General features: G+C 46.8%; 1 protein-coding gene across 2 annotated transcripts in view; it reads left to right on the forward strand.

Annotated features, from left to right (window-relative positions):
- LOC142463117 (cytohesin-3) overlaps positions 1 to 18,922 on the forward strand; it is a 44,378-nt gene that overhangs the window by 5,761 nt on the left and 19,695 nt on the right. Inside the window, exons 2-8 of one of the 2 annotated variants that reach the window (XM_075565439.1) lie at positions 4,997 to 5,061; positions 6,368 to 6,434; positions 8,779 to 8,897; positions 12,814 to 12,894; positions 13,547 to 13,659; positions 14,199 to 14,347; positions 17,312 to 17,423. In XM_075565439.1, the coding sequence (XP_075421554.1) occupies positions 5,024 to 5,061; positions 6,368 to 6,434; positions 8,779 to 8,897; positions 12,814 to 12,894; positions 13,547 to 13,659; positions 14,199 to 14,347; positions 17,312 to 17,423 (679 nt within the window). In that variant the 5' untranslated portion in view covers positions 4,997 to 5,023. Of the gene's footprint in view, positions 1 to 4,996; positions 5,062 to 6,367; positions 6,435 to 8,778; positions 8,898 to 12,813; positions 12,895 to 13,546; positions 13,660 to 14,198; positions 14,348 to 17,311; positions 17,425 to 18,922 lie in introns of both variants that reach the window. The other variant, XM_075565440.1, reaches the window with a different exon arrangement.

Here is an 18,922-nt window from a genome sequence, read left to right on the forward strand (position 1 = left end):
CCACGCACGCCCACACCCTGCGTTCCAGCAGTCGAAGTCTTCCCCACCATTGCTGAGGCCCGACCTGGCCGCTATGACGCCCTGCCTCGTGGTACCGTGACCGAGGGCCTCTGCTTCCCCTTCCCGCGGGGAGCAGCCTTAGTGCCACGTGCTGGTTTCGCAGAGAACAACGCCTGCAGCCGCCGATCCAACCATGCCTCGTCATGGTTTTCCGCCTCGACTTGAAGGCAGAACTGCTCTGCCATCGATGCCATGCTGCTGTGTGGGGGGGGGGGGGGAATTCTCGCTTAACTTCCGGTGCTTAGCTGGGCCCTGAGCTATTCAAGCGCTGCGTGTGCGCTCGCCAAGCTGTTCTAAGCCTATCGCCGCTACGCAGTCCCCACACAGTCACCCATATACACACGCGCGCGCCCTGCGTGTGCCCGTATACACACGCGCGCATTTCCGTGTGCCCATATACACACGCGCGCATTTCCGTGTGCCCATATACACACACGAGCGCATTTCCGTGTGCCCATATACACGAGCGCATTTCCGTGAGCCCATATACACATGCGCGTCTCCGTGTGCCCCTATACACGCGCGCATCTACGCGTGCCCCTATACACGCGCACATCTACTCGCACGCATCCACGTGCGCCAATACCCACGCGCCTCCATGTGCGCCCATACACACGCGCCTTTACGTGCGCCAATACCCACACAGTCACCCATATACACACGCGCGTGCCTCTGCGTGTGCCCATATACACACGCGCGCCCTGCATGTGCCCATATACATACGCGCGTGCCTCTGCGCGTGCCCATATACACACGCGCGCCCTGCATGTGCCCATATACATACGCGCGCGCCCTGCGTGCGCCCGTATACACGCGCGCATTTCCGTGTGCCCATATACACACACGCGCGCATTTCCGTATGCCCGTATACACACGCGCACATTTCCGTGCGCCCATATACACGAGCGCATTTCCGTGAGCCCATATACACATGCGCCCCTATAACCTCGCACGCATCCACGTGCGCCAATACCCACGCGCCTCCATGTGCGCCCATACACACGCGCCTTTACGTGCGCCAATACCCACTCGCGCATCTACGTGCGCCAATACCCACTCGCGCATCTACGTGCGCCCATACACCCGCGCGCATCCACGTGCACCCATCCGCACTCGCACCCCTTCCGCATGAATTAATTGGGGAATTCCGATAAAAGTAACCAAGCATAAATGCTAAACATTGTGATTCCTATTAACAAGTATTTATCCTCTAATAATTACTACAGTATATTTATATAGTTTATAATGACACTAGATAAAGCTCTATTGACATCTATGTGTGCCCATACACACGCGCGCATATACGTGTGCCCATACGCACGCGAGCATCCACGTGTGCCCATACACACGCGCACATCCACGTGTGCCCATGCACGCGCGCGCATCTACTCGCACGCATCCACGTGCGCCAATACCCACGCGCCTCCATGTGCGCCCATACACACGCGCCTTTACGTGCGCCAATACCCACTCGCGCATCTACGTGCGCCAATACCCACTCGCGCATCTACGTGCGCCCATACACCCGCGCGCATCCACGTGCACCCATCCGCACTCGCACCCCTTCCGCATGAATTAATTGGGGAATTCCGATAAAAGTAACCAAGCATAAATGCTAAACATTGTGATTCCTATTAACAAGTATTTATCCTCTAATAATTACTACAGTATATTTATATAGTTTATAATGACACTAGATAAAGCTCTATTGACATCTATGTGTGCCCATACACACGCGCGCATATACGTGTGCCCATACACACGCGAGCATCCACGTGTGCCCATACACACGCGCACATCCACGTGTGCCCATGCACGCGCGCGCATCTACGCGTGCCCCTATACACGCGCGCATCTACTCGCACGCATCCACGTGCGCCAATACCTACGCGCCTCCATGTGCGCCCATACACACGCGCCTTTACGTGCGCCAATACCCACACAGTCACCCATATACACACGCGTGCCTCTGCGTGTGCCCATATACACAAGCGCGCCCTGCATGTGCCCATATACATACGCGCGCGCCCTGCGTGCGCCCGTATACACACGCGCGCATTTCCGTGTGCCCATATACACACGTGCGCATTTCCGTGTGCCCATATACACACGTGCGCATTTCCGTGTGCCCATATACACACGCGCGCATTTCCGTATGCCCATAAACACACGCGCGCATTTCCGTGTGCCCATATACACGAGCGCATTTCCGTGAGCCCATATACACATGCGCCCCTATAACCTCGCACGCATCCACGTGCGCCAATACCCACGCGCCTCCATGTGCGCCCATACACATGCGCCTTTACGTGCGCCAATACCCACTCGCGCATCTACGTGCGCCCATACACCCGCGCGCATCCACGTGCACCCATCCGCACTAGCGCCCTTCCGCCTGAATTAATTGGGGAATTCCGATAAAAGTAACCAAGCATAAATGCTAAACATTGTGATTCCCATTAACAAGTATTTATCCTCTAATAATTACTACAGTATATTTATATAGTTTATAATGACACTAGATAAAGCTCTATTGACATCTATGTGTGCCCATACACACGCGCGCATATACGTGTGCCCATGCACACGCGCGCATATACGTGTGCCCATGCACACGCGCGCATCCACGTGTGCCCATACACCCGCGGGCATCAACGTGTGCCCATACACCCGCGGGCATCAACGTGTGCCCTTTTTTTTTTTTTTTTTTTTAAATTTATAGCTTATAGTATACATGCCTACCTACCCATACGTATGCACCGATTTACATGCACCCATGTACACATATAACGTGCCCTTATACACATATATATATATATATACCTGCACACACATAACTGCACATAATCGTCCCGAGCGCATCAGCGTGTGTCCCCGCGCCGAAACTTTAACTGCGGGGGCAGACCGTGAAGCGCCAACCTTGGCCGCCCACCCCCGGCCTAGGGCCGCAACCACTAAGAGCTGCTGCACTAGCCTATACATGCGTATATCTCCACCTACGTATACATGCATACCCATATACACATGTACATACACACCCACATACCTGCACATAACACCCATAAATACCTGTACGTACATCCACATATATACCCACGCACATATACATATATATACCCATACCACACACATACATACATATATATACCCATACCACACATACATACATACATATATATATATATACACCCATACCACACACATACATATATATACATATACATACCACACATATATACATATATATACCCATACCACACATATATATACCCATACCACACATATATATATATATATACCCATACCACACATATATATATATATATACCCATACCACACATATATATATATACCCATACCACACATATATATATATATACCCATACCACACATATATATATATACCCATACCACACATATATATATATATACCCATACCACACATATATATATATGTACCCATACCACACATATATACATATATACCCATACCACACATATATACATATATACCCATACCACACATATATACATATATACCCATACCACACATATATATATATATATATATACCCATACCACACATATATATATATATATATATATATATATGCCCATACCACACATATATACATATATGCCCATACCACACACATATACATATATGCCCATACCACACATATATACATATATGCCCATACCACACATATATACATATATACATATATGCCCATACCACACATATATACATATATGCCCATACCACACATATATACATATATGCCCATACCACACATATATACATATATGCCCATACCACACATATATACATATATGCCCATACCACACATATATACCACCACGTTATTTATTTATTATAGCTTTATCCCGGCGACCGGGGGGGGAGGGGCCTCTGCCCGCGCCACGTGGGACTGCGCCCCAGCCCCCGAACGGGCCCCGAGCAGCCGCCCACATGGGACACACGCGGCCGCATGCCTCGGCCGGACCCCCCTCTCCACGCAACCAGCATCCCTCTGCTCCTCCCCGCCGGGGTGCCCCTACCCATGGCAGCCGCCGCGGGGCTATGCAGATGGAGGCACTCGCCCGCACAACGCCGCGGGAGCAGGCAGCCCCCCCCCCCCAGGAGAAGAAGCGGGGGGAAAAACCCGTCCGGCCCCCTCTGCCCGCCAGACCCCCTCTGTCCCCCGAGACCAACCCCTCCCCGCCTGCAGCCGCCGTGGCACAGGCTTAAATGCGACCCCCCCAGCTCCATGCTGCGCGCCGCAGATGGAGGATGGGGACGGGCCGCTACACTACGGGGTCCCTCTCCTCCCTGCATCCCGCCTCCCCCCTCACCGCCGATTCAAAAATCGCGGCTATACAGGAGGGGGGAGTGCCCAGGATTGACCCCCCTTTCGGGGCCTTACCTTAATTTAACCTGCAGGGAGGAGAGGGACGTTCAAATCGTCTGGCGGGCAGCCAAAGAGGATGTGCTGCCCGCCAGCCTGGCCTTAAGTAGGCCTTCCTGGAACTCCTCCCCTGTGCTGGGGAGGGAGGTGTGGGGGCGGGCCAGCGAGGGGAAGGCCGGACCCCCCCCGGTCATGAAGCCCCCCCGCCTATGGCTAGGGGGTGCCGCTTTCTCTCTCTCTTTTTTTTTTTTCATACACAAACAAGATGTTTAAGTCTCTAACCTTTGATGTGTTTGCTCTTGGTCATTTAGAACAATGGTTTATATATACTCTTTAAAGCGTGTCATTTTTGACCGGCAATGTTTTCATTTTATATTGGAGTCTTCCTAATCCTATAAACCATCTCATGCTCATTAGCCATGTCAAAGTTGGTATCCTCTCCTGCTTCCAGCTCTAAATGGGAATCCCTTGCATTTTGCTCCGTTCTGCTTGTAATCCCCTCTTTCCCTTTTTCTCCAATCACACAGAGGCTGAAGTTTGAAATAGCGGAGGTGATGACCGAAATAGATAATTTGACCTCTGTAGAAGAAAGGTACAATTCTTCCTTCTAACTAATGTGGATGATACTCCTCAAATTAAAATATGGGACATCAGCCAGTGCTAGGATACGTGTCACGTTTTTCCTGGGGCCTGGGTAAATATGCGATTCCCTAGTGAGGCGTTTTCCAGTCCCAAGCTTCTAGAACCCATTCTCCAAACCCCTTTTTTAAACACAGAAGCATGTAGAACATTGAAAACGAGTTGGTTTTTGTAGCATCAACATTTCACCCATAACCATAGACCGTTTTATGTTGATAAAGGGCCACAGTTTTAAAAAAAGGTTGTTGAGTGGACCTTGTCCTGCGTTCCACACGAGTGCAAGCTTTCAGCTTCTATATTTCCCATGACAACACAGCACAGTGTCGGGATATGCTCCCCCATCTCCATACATTGAGGAAATAGTCCGTAGAAATTGCATTCGGGCAACTTTGGGTGGGGGAGGGTTTTATTGGGACATTGGTGTTCTGAAATAGATGGGCAACCCACTTAATTTAAACCTCTAAGGATTCCAGTGGAGAAATGTAAAACTATTGTACAGTCCACTTTAAGGCCCGAAATAACTTTCCAGTCTTTATCTTGTAAGAATTTGGGGAGCATTTATAGCGCAGTCTGCGCTGATTGCCTTTTGGTTTGCATTTCCTCCCTTCATACTTGGAGAGATGAATTCTGGCCCTTTCCTTCACGGTTTTTATTTTTGAAATGCGATGTTCCGTTCAGGAGATGTGTGCCTAATATTTGTATTATATCCATGTACATAGCGCTTTACAGCAGGAATGCACTTAGCAAAACAATAGGAGACATTATGGGAGTATGAGCTTCAGCCACTAAGGTAACATTAGGAAAGGGAGTCCCGGCCCGAAGAGCTTACAATCGAAGTGGTAACCGGGGAGAATTTACAGAGACGGTAGAAAGATACAAGTGGGAAATGTTAAAATGGAGCTTTCCCTAGAGCCCAGTGTAACATCAGATGCTAGAAATCAATGAAATTATGATTATGGACACTAAAAAAAACTTAAAAACAACTTTTAAAAAAAAGAGCAATAGCAGGGTAATATACGAACATTATACAAGTTAAACTGTTTAGGCGTGCGCGTGCGTTGCTTTAGCACCTTTTTTACTGGACCGGCTACAACATAGTACTAATACAGGGCTACATCTTGTATTTGCGGGCATGGCTATATTGTTGGAATTAAAGAGGTTCGTTATTTCGGTAACCAATGTATGATTCACAATGCTGATCAGCCGCTAAGTAATATCTTAATTTTTTTTTGCCCCCCACTCATGTTCCTGCAAAATAGTAAAACGACGCAGAGGAATAAACAAATTGCTATGGGAAGAAAAAAATTCAACATGGACCCCAAAAAGGTAAATCATTTCACTTTATACCTTAAAATGAAAATCACCATCACTTTTTTTCAATAAAATTCAAGGTATTGAAGAATCGGACACCCAAATAGAATGAAGAGGAGCCTGCGATGCATTGGCAAACAGAAACACTTTTATAGAAGGGTTATCCTTGGTTTCCACCTCTCCTCCGCCCAGCTACCAGCAGTAGGCATTTGCAAATCTTGTGTTGGTATCAGATTAAGGAGAGTCTGACTTCTGTATTTTGCCGGCCCAGTCCTGCACTAGCAGAGATTAGTTTGGTGAATCATGTCTGGGCTGCTGCAATAGAGATGTGTACAGGCAGTCACACACTTGCCATCTGAGTAACTGGCACAGCTGCTCTCGCCTTCAATGTGAAAATGTGCCCAAAATACTAACATTCTCTCCAAATTGGAGCACAGACATTAAACATATTTAATAAACACACACACAATTGTGTAGAAGTCTTCAGTGGTTGGTAATGTAAAATAAAGCTCAATTTATGCACTCCCATATTAGATGTATGAGTCAGGTCATATATTATGTAACAAGAAGAAAACCAATATAGTGCAGCAAGTTTTAATATGGTAACAAATCGGATAAAAACGATGTTTCCCGTTCAGACAGATAATAAAATCAAGCTCCATTAATGTAAGTAGAGACGCCAAACTCGCACCGTCAGCACGACTTCCGTGTCCAGCACCACTTCCGTGTCCATTGAGGAAGCCACCTAGTGGCGAAACACGTTGGATTTGGAGGGCGTCTAGTCCCTGCGGAAACGCAGTGAATGTGATGTTGTCTTGCGCTCTGGCATAGTGCTTACACACAGTCTTATCAGTGTGTGTGATATGCCGTGTGTTGGAGAGATACTGCTGGGAGAAAGACGTCAAGCACAGGAACCGGGACCCAGATGTGTAGTAGGGCAAAGTCTTACCTCTGTCGCTGGTCCCCCGGTCATGTAGGCAAGAAATCCTTAGTGGCAGTGCCGGTCCTGGCAATTGCGTGTGAACAGCGCAGCACTACTGAAGGTTCCCATACACGCCCTCGTGGCGTGCGTCCTGGATCTCGGAGAGTAACCACAGAAGAAAGAAAAAGGCATCCGGAGCAGCAGCAGGTAAACCGGCAATGAATTAGTAGACGAACCCAAAGTCGGATTAATGGCTTTAATGGTACACACAGAACAGGTAAAAGCCATGTCTTCCCACTACGCGTTTCACGCCGCATGGGGCGCTACATCCAACCATTAAAGACTTTGACACTATTGTGTTTTTTTATTTTTTATATTTGTATCTTTTATGTCTGCGCCCCTAGCTTGGACAGTGCTTCTTTTGAAACTGATGGAACAGTTTTGTGGGATGAGCTGTGTCTTTACGATAATGTTTTTTTTTTTAAGTTTCGTTTCCCATATTCATTTTAGAAATTCACGGTCTATATTCCCCTTTCACCGATTTTATATCTATATTTGGTACGTTTCATACCAGTAGCGTCAGGCTTTTCTGATTATAACTAAAATACCAACGCCACGTTTTATAGCCCTGCCTTCCCCCCAACCTTCTCAGCTTTTCATTAGGCACTTTGGCCGCAGGGAGAAAGGGCTGTTTCTAGCTTCTTTAGTGCTGGTGGGGTTCTCTTAACGAAGTTTTGATGGACATCAATTCTTTCAAAATATTTTATCCTCACCTGCTATGTAACACGTTGGGAGACCCTGCTTCTAATTCAAATACAGGTCTTGTGACTTGGACTTCGACAACCCGACATTATCTCACCGTCACCTCGACGTGGATTTAGGGTGCCTGTAAATTAATCATTAAAACAGTAATACTACATTGTCCGTCCGTCCCCCGTCCCCCCCTTTTTTTTTCTTTCTTTTTTTTCCTTAACGTATTACTACATTCTTACTTAAACTGGCAATCGTTTAGTGCTCCTGTTATAAAGCTTTAAAAATCCTGATTGTGAGCCTAACTAAATGGCCGCCTTTTCAGTTCCAATCAATCCCTCAGTCAGTGTAACTCGGCAGCGACAACGTATCCGGATATTACGAAGGTAACATTGACTATTGTTACAGTTTGCAGCTCTAACTGCTGGGAATATTGGTAACAATTTATCACAAACAGGAAAGTGTTACAAAGACCTCGCAGTGCTTGGGAGGTGGGCTAAAGCCTGCTATAGAAATCAGAGCATGCTCAGTATATTAAAACTCATTAAAAAAACAGTCACTGTTATTTAATACTACAAAACTGATTTATTTAAAAATACCATGTTTTCACATGTTTTGCTGCTTTAATATTACTTCTCTGTTTACCCTAAATGAAATTTCCCTCCCCCTTTGTATTCATTTTAACAGGGGATCCAGTTTCTCCTAGAGAATGACTTGCTGCAGAACACCGCGGAGGAGATAGCTCAGTTCCTGTACAAAGGGGAAGGACTCAATAAAACAGTAATTGGTGATTACCTGGGGGAAAGGTAATTTGATACATCACTCAGTGGTATTAAATATGGACTCGAGCTTTTTGCTAAGTCCTGACTCAACTGCACAGTGGTTAATTTATCACTGCAAGACATTCAGAAAAATAAAAACATGTTGGGTTTGTCCTTTCTTTAGGATATCGGAGTCACTTCAACTAAATGTCGACTGAAATAAATACTACATTCCTGAGTTTATAGATTTGATGTTAGTTGAAATAGCTTCCTCCCCTCACACTCGCCTCTCCCTCTCCACACACTCACCTCCCTCTCCACACACTCACCTCTCCCTCTCCACACACCTCTCCCTCTCCACACACTCACCTCTCCCTCTCCACACACTCACCTCTCCCTCTCCACACACTCACCTCTCCCTCTCCACACACTCACCTCTACCTCTCCACACACTCCCCTCCCTCTCCACACACTCCCCTCCCTCTCCACACACTCCCCTCCCTCTCCACACACTCACCTCTCCCTCTCCACACACTCACCTCTCCCTCTCCACACACTCACCTCTCCCTCTCCACACACTCACCTCTCCCTCTCCACACACTCACCTCTCCCTCTCCACACACTCACCTCTCCCTCTCCACACACTCACCTCTCCCTCTCCACACACTCACCTCTCCCTCTCCACACACTCACCTCTCCCTCTCCACACACTCACCTCCCACTCCACACACTCCCCTCCCCCCTCTCCACACACTCCCCTCCCCCCTCTCCACACACTCCCCTCCCCCCTCTCCACACACTCCCCTCCCCCCCTCTACACACTCCCCTCCCCCCCTCACCACACTCCCCTCCACCCTTCCCCCTTGCTCGCCGCCCCATGGCGCTTACATGCAGCGCTCTCATCCTTCCTTCTGCCCCCCCCTTCTCCTTCTGAACCACAGCGTCAAATGACGTCACGCGGCATTGCGTTGCCATGGTAACGCGACACCGACGTCATTTAATGCTGCGGCGTCGCGTTGCCATGGCAATGAGATGCCACATGACGTCACGTTGATGACGTCCGCGGCGTTATTTGACGCTGTGGTTCAGGAGGAGGAGGGCGGCAGCGAGGAGGCGGTCGCCACATGTATGTGCCTTCCCATCAGGCCCGATACGCCTGAGAGCGCGGCAAATGTATAGGGGGGGGGGGGGCGGCGCACATTTTTGCCGACCCCAAATGTTGACGCCCTAGGCCCGGGCGTAACAGGAAATCCACCTCCTGGCTTTACAGCAGTAACACATGAGACAATCTAATAGGGGACATAAGGGAATAAGAGCTCCAGACACAGTTACACGTTAGATAACGGAGGCCTTGCAACCAAGCTTTTACAGTGGAAGGGATTTTAGCAGAACTGAGGCATCTGTTGAAGATGATAATAGAAATGAAGTAGTTTTTACACAGGAACCTTAGCTGTGTCTGCGGTGTTTATTTGATATGCCTCTGACCCTTCTAACTAAAGTAATAACCAGCATGGTGCGCGCCTCAGCTTTAGTAGGACTTTCTCTGTTGGTGTCTTCAGCTTTAAATACCGCTCAACTCCAATTCCTTGCCATCTGGACAGCAAGACGTCACCATTGTGTTAGTGGGAACATGCTATTAATTATACTGGGTGTGTTCTGTTGAAGTAGGCTCGTATTGAGAGAGTTTAGAATGAAAAGTAAAAGGCTGACTTCCACCAAGATCTCAATGTGCTAATTAGGAGAGTGGCAGGGAGGTGCTTGTTCCGCACTCCGTGTAACCAGTCTGCTGCTTTCCTGCAGGGAAGGATTAGGATTATATTGGTGACTCCGTAGGCCACGTCCATACTGCGAAGGACCGCGTATGGCCCTTCTGAGGCAGGGCATAGAGTGCACAGTGAAGCGCGACGCCGCAGCAGCGGTTTCAGGAGACGAGAATTTGTCGCGTGACGGGCCACGTCACGTGAGCAGTTCAGCCAATGAGGGCAAACCAGCCTTGTGACGTCACGGCCACACCTCTCCGTCACTGTGGATCTCAGTCCACAGACTGCTCGGCCGACAGGCGCGCGTGACGCCATGTGCTCCGTGGCCCGCCCACTGTATCCGAGGCCTTACACTGCTTGGAAGCAAATAATTGCGAACAGGTAGATGTACCATAACTTCTCATCTGATATTCACCTGAAAGGGTCAATTCCAGAATTGTGATATTCTGGACAATCATAAAAGTCGGTGTTGGTTACAGGGTAAAGGCATAATAATAAATATATTGGTGTACAAAGAGGACGCCCATAACGACAGATTGTAAGTGAGCCCTGTGTCTCCTGTGCAGAAATAGCTGACATTCCTACACTTGAGACTAGACCTCAAAGAATTGGCAAAAGACCAGTAACGGTTTGTTTCTTTCCTGTGGCATTTGAATTTAGAGGAATTGGGGACAGCACACCCAGTTAAGGAATTTTTAAGATGGAATTTGATAGGTCATTTGAGGAACGGAAATTGGAAAACAAAAAAAAAACCGGAGCACTGCGAAAAAGCCGGTAATGAAGCTGGACGACAAGCCGTAATAAAAAAAGCAAGAAACCCCCCGTTTGCACACCCCTGTATTAGAGGACAGTTGGGGAGGTCACTGGATTACCACTGTTATTGAAGAACATTTCATTAAAATTATATATGTTTTCCCAAATAAGCAGAGAGGAGTGGAGAGCCGTGCTGGTCCTTTCTCCCATGTGGTAACGGAGGAGGGGGGAGAGGAGTAGGAGGTATGATGCCTTTTATTGGACCAACAAGTAGTTGATATGTTACAGGATTTCCATCCTCTCAAGGTCCTTCATCGGCCATCCCTGACCCTGAGAGGTTGGAAAACTTGTAACAGATCAACTACAGTACTTGTTGGTCCAATAAAAGGTATCCTACCCCCTCTCCCATTGTATCATACCCCCTCTCCTCCCTGCCCTCTCCTCTCCCCTCCTCTCCCCTCCTCCCTCCTCTGTTACTACATGTTTTCCAAGGTGAGGAGGCTACATTGGAAATGTGCAGAGGTTCACCTTGTGTGTATACTGTGCAGCACTGTTATTGTGGGGCTGGGCGGAATTCCTCCCGTAATATGAACTATTGTTGCAAGGAGAAACCACACACCTGTGTCCCTTTGTACATCCTCTGGCATACATCTCCTCCTGTGCTTTACAGCTGATATCCCGCCGCTACCCTCCTCCCCTTGCCTGCTCCAGACACATCCCTGCAGTTCTCCATTGAGTTTTAAGGGGAGCTTCAGGGGTTTGGGCTACTCCCAACTACTGCTGAGTTGATACTCTTGGGGGCAGATTTTTATGATCAGTTTATACAGCTGGCAGTTTCCAGGAGGTTAGAAATGACAGAGAAACCAGTACAGTCCCCTACACCATATACACCTCCCCATTCCCATTGACGGGGAATTGCAGAGCTGGATTTGTATAAGGCCTCATCAAGAGGTAATATTAGGTAGAGCAGAAGCAAAGGCTGGCGGTATTATTCCCAAATTAAGCATGTTAAAACCGATGCCAAAATTACTCAAATTATGTGCAGCATCTTCTAGGCAACGTCACATGTCATTCACTGCACAGATTGCATTGAGACTTTTTAGAGGTGGAGGTGACCTGGATGTGTGCTCCCCATCAGGACAGGAACCCCCATCCGAGTGACCCAGACTGCCCGTGATTTATAGATATATATATATGCTGTATATGTCCTTATGTGGATCAGATTTTAGGCTGGATCGGTAGTTTTAAGTAAGGATATTGGCGTTCTGGAAAATCTCTGACATTTGTAAAAACAGCAGTGATAGGAAACAATAATAAAGATGCTAACCACCATTTTAACCATTTATTGTATGTGAAACCTCCTGTTCTAGAAACAAGGAAGTATTTCTAATCCAGGCAAAGTTATTTATATTTCCACTAAATAGATATGTGTATTTGTTTTCTTAAAGGGATGATTTTAACATTCAAGTCCTTCATGCCTTCGTTGAACTCCATGAATTTGCTGATTTGAATCTTGTCCAGGCGTTAAGGTCAGTATCGCTTTTGAAACTTTGGACCAAACCAAAACTGCTATTACCTGCGGCCATCACACCTAGGATGTAAAGATGCAAAGGATTCTGGGTACGTTCCAAACTAAATGAATACAACTACTGATCTTTGAGCTGGGACTGTAAATTTAAATCCCACTGTCCACTGCACTGAACCAAAAGGTAAAGCTCGGAAAGCCATCTATTTGTAGTGTTTAACCCTTCAGCTGCCAGACGGACCTGCAACGCATTGCAAATATGCCAGATATACGCCAGAACATACTAATACTTGGGCTAAGATTATAGATGGAAGCGATTTGGGGAGGTGTGGTGGACGCGTTGCGCGGCCGTGCTTGAAAAGACGAAATTTGTTGTCTTTTCCAAACGTGGTGGCGCCATCGCGCTCTGGCACGTGCGCACTAGGGGTGGCCTCATAGGGTTTATGCTGTGTGTGCTTGTCGTGCGTGAGCGCCATCGCACGGACTATAACCTTAGCTTTATTCAGCTAGTTAGGTGGCATTGTTACATTACTGACCCAACTGGGGGCCCTGTTGCTTGCCAAGCATGGCTTTGCAATGTTTCTGGCCCATTTAGCAATAAGGGGATATACAGTAAGCTGTGCCCGCGAGGTTTATAGATGCCTTTGTCCTTGCAGACAGTTTCTGTGGAGTTTCAGGCTCCCTGGAGAGGCCCAGAAGATTGATAGAATGATGGAAGCCTTTGCATCTCGTTACTGTCTTTGCAACCCGGGAGTTTTTCAGTCTACAGGTTAGTCCGTAAGAGTTGTACACCATCTTCAGCCTATCTGCACTACCGTTTTTATTTCAATAAATTAGTAATTTTATCACAGTCAGTCCGGAGATCAATACAAAGGTTGTTTCTAGCCTTTACTCTATTATATTGCTACTTGGCCACTTGAAATATATTTTAAGAGGCTATAAACCTATGAATCATTGGTGGGCAACAGGCTGCCCTCGGGGGGGGGAGGGGGGAGGGCTTTCACCTGCTGATCCCAGCAGCCCCTCTCCCCAGTGTAGAGGGGATGGATTGTAGCTTCTTCCCACTCCCTGAGCTGCCAGTGCACTGATATATACTGTATGACCCCGCTCCTCTCCTGTGTTAATCACTAATTCCCAGTGTACTGAGTGCCCGCATCAAGAAGCTTGTGTGTGTGTGTGTGTGTGTGTGTCAGTGTCAGGAAATGCAACCCACAGAAGTGTATTGAAATAAAGAACAGCTTGTTACAAGAGTGGTAGATGCATCTAGTACAGGAAGTAAAACTGTTCAATTCCTTCCCATTATCCCAGATACGTGCTATGTCCTGTCTTTTGCAATCATAATGCTCAACACTAGCTTGCACAATCCAAATGTCAGGGATAAGCCAGCAGTGGAGAGGTTTATATCTATGAACCGCGGTATTAATGAAGGTGGGGACCTCCCAGAGGAATTATTAAGGGTAAGTTACTTCTGGTTCAATGATCTGGAAATGACATGAACTTGTTGGTGTCTCTGTTCTGTGTTCTGAGCACCACACGGGCACAGAAGTTAAAAAGGCAATCCAAGGTGGCACGTATTTTACATTTGTATTATATAGGGTTGAAGCAGGGGGTCTCTGGTGCTGAACCCCGTTATTTTCAGCTCCGGGGACACCCTGCTATTGGAGATACCTACCTCTGAATTAGGTGGCGATAGCTGCTGTCCGCGGCTACCAGGGTTCCCAATATGTCTGCTGTTCAGAGATCTCGGGCAGTGGTGGGATTGAAAACATTTTAATAACCGATTCTTACCTTCACGGCGGTGGGCGGCGTCTACCAGCATTTCTTCCCTGCACATCTTCTCAAAATGGCTGTGCGGCATCACATGACAACGCGACGTCACATCGCGTCTTGTTGCCATAGTAACAAACGTCACGTGATGCGGTCACGTGGGGTTCCCGTTGGCATGGCGCCATTTGATGCCACGCAGCCATATTGAGAAGATATGCAGGGAAAAGACGCTGCCACGGGTTAGGGAATTAAGCACCGGTTTGGCGAACGTTTGACATTTTAGTAACCGGTTCACATGAACCGGTGCGAACCGGCTGAATCCCGCCACTGATCTCAGGCCCTGCGGGCCAATAGGAAGCTGTGACACCATCGGTGCGGCTTCCTATTGGTCCATGTGACGCGGATGCTTCAAACTTTAAAGCCCAGCTTGCTGAGCCAGAGCTGCTACCAGCACCTACTTCGGGGGTAAGTATGCCTGGAAGTAGGGGGTCCCCGGAGCTGAAATTAATGGGGTTCAGCTCCGGAGACCCCCTGCTTCAATATGTTTAAAAAAAAAAAAAAAAAACACACTTTCCATAACAAAATGTGCCAGCTTGGATTGCGCCTGTATAGCACCACGTCATTATACGGTACGTTTCCCACAATACAATGTGTCCTCTCTTCCAAATAACAATGTCTTACTTGGGCTTGTTTGCACGTGTTTGTAACGTGCACTGTAGCACAGGGGTGCACAAACTTTTTTTGTTTACGCCCCCCCCCCCGTCTGCTTGCCCCCCTCTCTTGTTCTCCGGCATCGGTGGCGTCATTTGACGTCACAACGTTGTGTGACTTTGCGTTACCGGAGAGAAGGTAAGAGACATACAGAGGCCTCGCATGCTCCCCCGGCATTTTATTTAAATGTAAATTTTGTGCCCCCCCTCAATTTGCGTACCCCTGCTCTAGCACTTAAAGAAGCAGCCCCCCCACCCCCCCTCTAACCCCCTCCTCTCCCCGTGGGCACCCTCACCCCATCTCGATTAGTTTGACCCTCCTTTTTTACTTGCATGGCTGGGAAGCTGGGGACTCCCGGAGCTGACGCACTGTGTTCTCAGCTCCGGGACCCTCTGCTTGGCGAGACACTTGCCGCTGAAGGTAGCGCCATTATCGCCCCCTCCAAAGAAAACAAAATATATAAACGTCATCCTTTGCGGCTTCCTTTTGGCAATATCTTCCCCTTAAGATGAATGAGTTTCAGCTCTGGGAAGCCCCTGCTTCCGCTCCATGTTAAATAAAATGGGGGGGGGGGTGAGAGATTTTAAAGCTGGCTGCCTCTGTGCTCAGTATTTATATCTGAGATTGCTGTGTATGTTTCCCACTGCTGCGCTCGTGCTTTTATTTCACATTTAACATTGTATGAAGACCGTAAAACATAAAAAAAATGACAAATACCAGAACTACCTCTTCCCAATGGTTCTTTGAGACACTTTTTTTTTTTTTTTTTTTGAAGCATCTGGACTTATTCAGTGATGGATGTCAAATCTTTTTTACTTTTATTTAATAATAAAGCAGCTAGCTCATAACATTATTGAGCTTTGTTTCTTATGTGGTGTGATGGAAATAATGTCACTGGAATGCAGCGTCGGGGCCGGTTTAATGGGCTCGGGAAATAAATATCTTCTCTGTGCCGCCATATGTATTTCCTGTAACTTTCCCCGCTTTTATACCACAGCTGGAGATCATTAGCCGGCTACAATGTTCTATTCCCGGGACGCACCATTCACAGCCCCAATCTCTATCAAACAAAACGTTTTTACAGAATCCCTTCTTTTTGTTGTTTGTTTATTTTTTATCTGAAAACTGCAATCCTCAAAATAGGATGTAAAAGCAGTCTTAAAAATATGCAGGTACGGCTTATTTTTACAATTTTTTTTTTGCTAGTTGTGCTTTAAAAATGGTATAATCAAACGGTGGATAGAATTATTTTCTATGATCAAGAGGCTAGTTATCTTTCACACTTCCAATCATATTAATGAAACCTCTGCTTCTCTGACAAGCGCAAGCAATGACCCCTAAAACTCTATTCTTATTTAGCATAAACTAAATTAGACATTTCAAAAAGTAACGTGGTCTTTACTGCTCCGTATACCGCACATTTGCCCTTTATAAAAAGCATGTGCTAGTTTATTGCGAGGCAATCTTTGTTGCAATAAATAAGGTCTGTTTAAGGCCGTGCTTATAGTGCCGGCGCCGGCGACGCGTGACGTCACCCGTTGCCGCAAGCGGAAGTTGTATTTCGCTTTGCGGCGGTGGCGCGGGCGACCCAGGCTACTGATTGGTTCAGAGGCTGTCACATGAGGCGACAGCCCCATAAAAATCAAATATTTACGGCTACCAAATATCACGTTGCCACGTCGCTTTGTCGCCATCGCGCCTACTATAAGCGCTTGCACCGGCGACAATGCTTTTGTTTTCAGGCGACGTCGCGTCGCCGACACTATAAGCGCAGCCTAAGTCACTGTTTTACTTGCAATTGCTCTCTTGGTGAAGGAAAAAAAAAAAGTCTTGTCCAAAGTCTTTCCTTGCAGAACAGGACGAGCTTTTATGATCTTTTTATTCTCTCCTTTCAGATGCGTTTAGGACACGTGTAAAGTCTGATCGTCTTTTTCTTTTCACAGAATTTATATGATAGTATTAAAAACGAGCCCTTTAAAATTCCAGAAGACGATGGAAACGACTTGACACACACGTTTTTCAACCCAGACAGAGAAGGCTGGCTCTTAAAATTAGGTTAGTAGGATGACCGCATGGGTATTGATTTGATATTCTTATTGTTTTGGATTCCATTGATTGCTACCCACAAATGGTCTTTTCTGCTGCAAGCCGTCTTCCGGGTTCATCTATCTGTTGTGGGCAAAGCGATCAGCATGCAGGAACTATCCAGGCTTCTGTCTACTGCTATACAGTACTTTCTGCTTCAGCTCTCCCTGTGTGTGTGATGGAGCCGTTCCCCAGGCTGAACTAATGGTAGTGATGTGTTTATTGGGTTATATAGAAGGATTGGTTCCTTTAAAAAAAAAAAAAAAAAAATATGAAAATACAAGTATTTTAAATACTTGTTTTTAATGTTCTGTTCTTTACTCAACCTCCTAGTGATAGTCGAGACTAAGTCTTGCTTAAGCCTTAATCTATGCTGCATTTCTCTATTGTTATTGGTAAATAAGAATGATGTCATTGTTAGCCCAGCTAAAAGTGGAGGGTATTGGGTATCTGATGAGAATTATTTTTTTACAGGGCCCAATAAAATGATCTACCCTTTTCTAAATATTTTACATTGAGCGTGTTTGAACCCTGTCTTGCTAACTTGTTTACCTTTTCCTCTTGGTTGTCACATGGTCGTTATACTTTAAGTTAAGCCTGATATGAGGAATAGGTGCAGAGCAGGTCTCTCCAGCAGTGATGTGCTTGAATATTTTCATCAGCACAGTCCAACGTGGCAAACTCAAACTGGACCACTCTGATAAATTGTTCTGCGTTTCCTCACAGGAGGAAATTAATTGTGATGCCAGCATTGTCATACAATACAACTAAGGTGGCATTTTGATTTAACACTGCTCCAGAGGTTATGAGGTTGCAATGATATACTTATTCCTCAAAATTGCACCCTTTTTTTATTATTCAAGTATTAGCCAAGCCACTTTCAGCGATTTAAAGTAAAAAGGGGAAGGAAGAGCAGTGGTGCTTTGCCCTATGACTGGTTAGACGTGGCAGCCAGGGTATTATAATGTAATTAGATATGTCCTCATTCCATTGCACCATCCTGATGCACATATTGTGTGCGCTGCAGATTGGCCTGGCAATGAGGGATAGAGTAAGACTTGATCATAGTGCAAGCTGGAAAATCTCTCCAAAGATTTCCTTTCTAAATTCTCCTGCCCTCCCATGATGAAGCCCCCTTCATATTTGTCAAGGGCAAGCAATGGAAAGGACGCCCCAAATGAGCTAGGCTTGACCAGGTCCTTTCCCCCTTGCTTCAGAAACCTGAACCTGGTGAGTTGTGTGTCCCCCCAAATGAGCTAGGCTTGACCAGGTCCTTTCCCCCTTGCTTCAGAAACCTGAACCTGGTGAGTTGTGTGTCCCTTTCTGGTTTCATAGGCTGCAGGCTCCTAAAACTAAGAAAGCGTATCCAATTCTTTTAAATGTGTAGTCCCACATAGGGCCTTATTGAGCTGATGATGGAGGGGGAAAAAAATCAAACCATTATGTATTTATTTTGTGATTTAAAAAAA

Source organism: Ascaphus truei, chromosome 11, assembly GCF_040206685.1.
Source record: "Ascaphus truei isolate aAscTru1 chromosome 11, aAscTru1.hap1, whole genome shotgun sequence".
In the NCBI taxonomy this organism is placed as follows: Eukaryota; Metazoa; Chordata; class Amphibia; order Anura; family Ascaphidae; genus Ascaphus; species Ascaphus truei.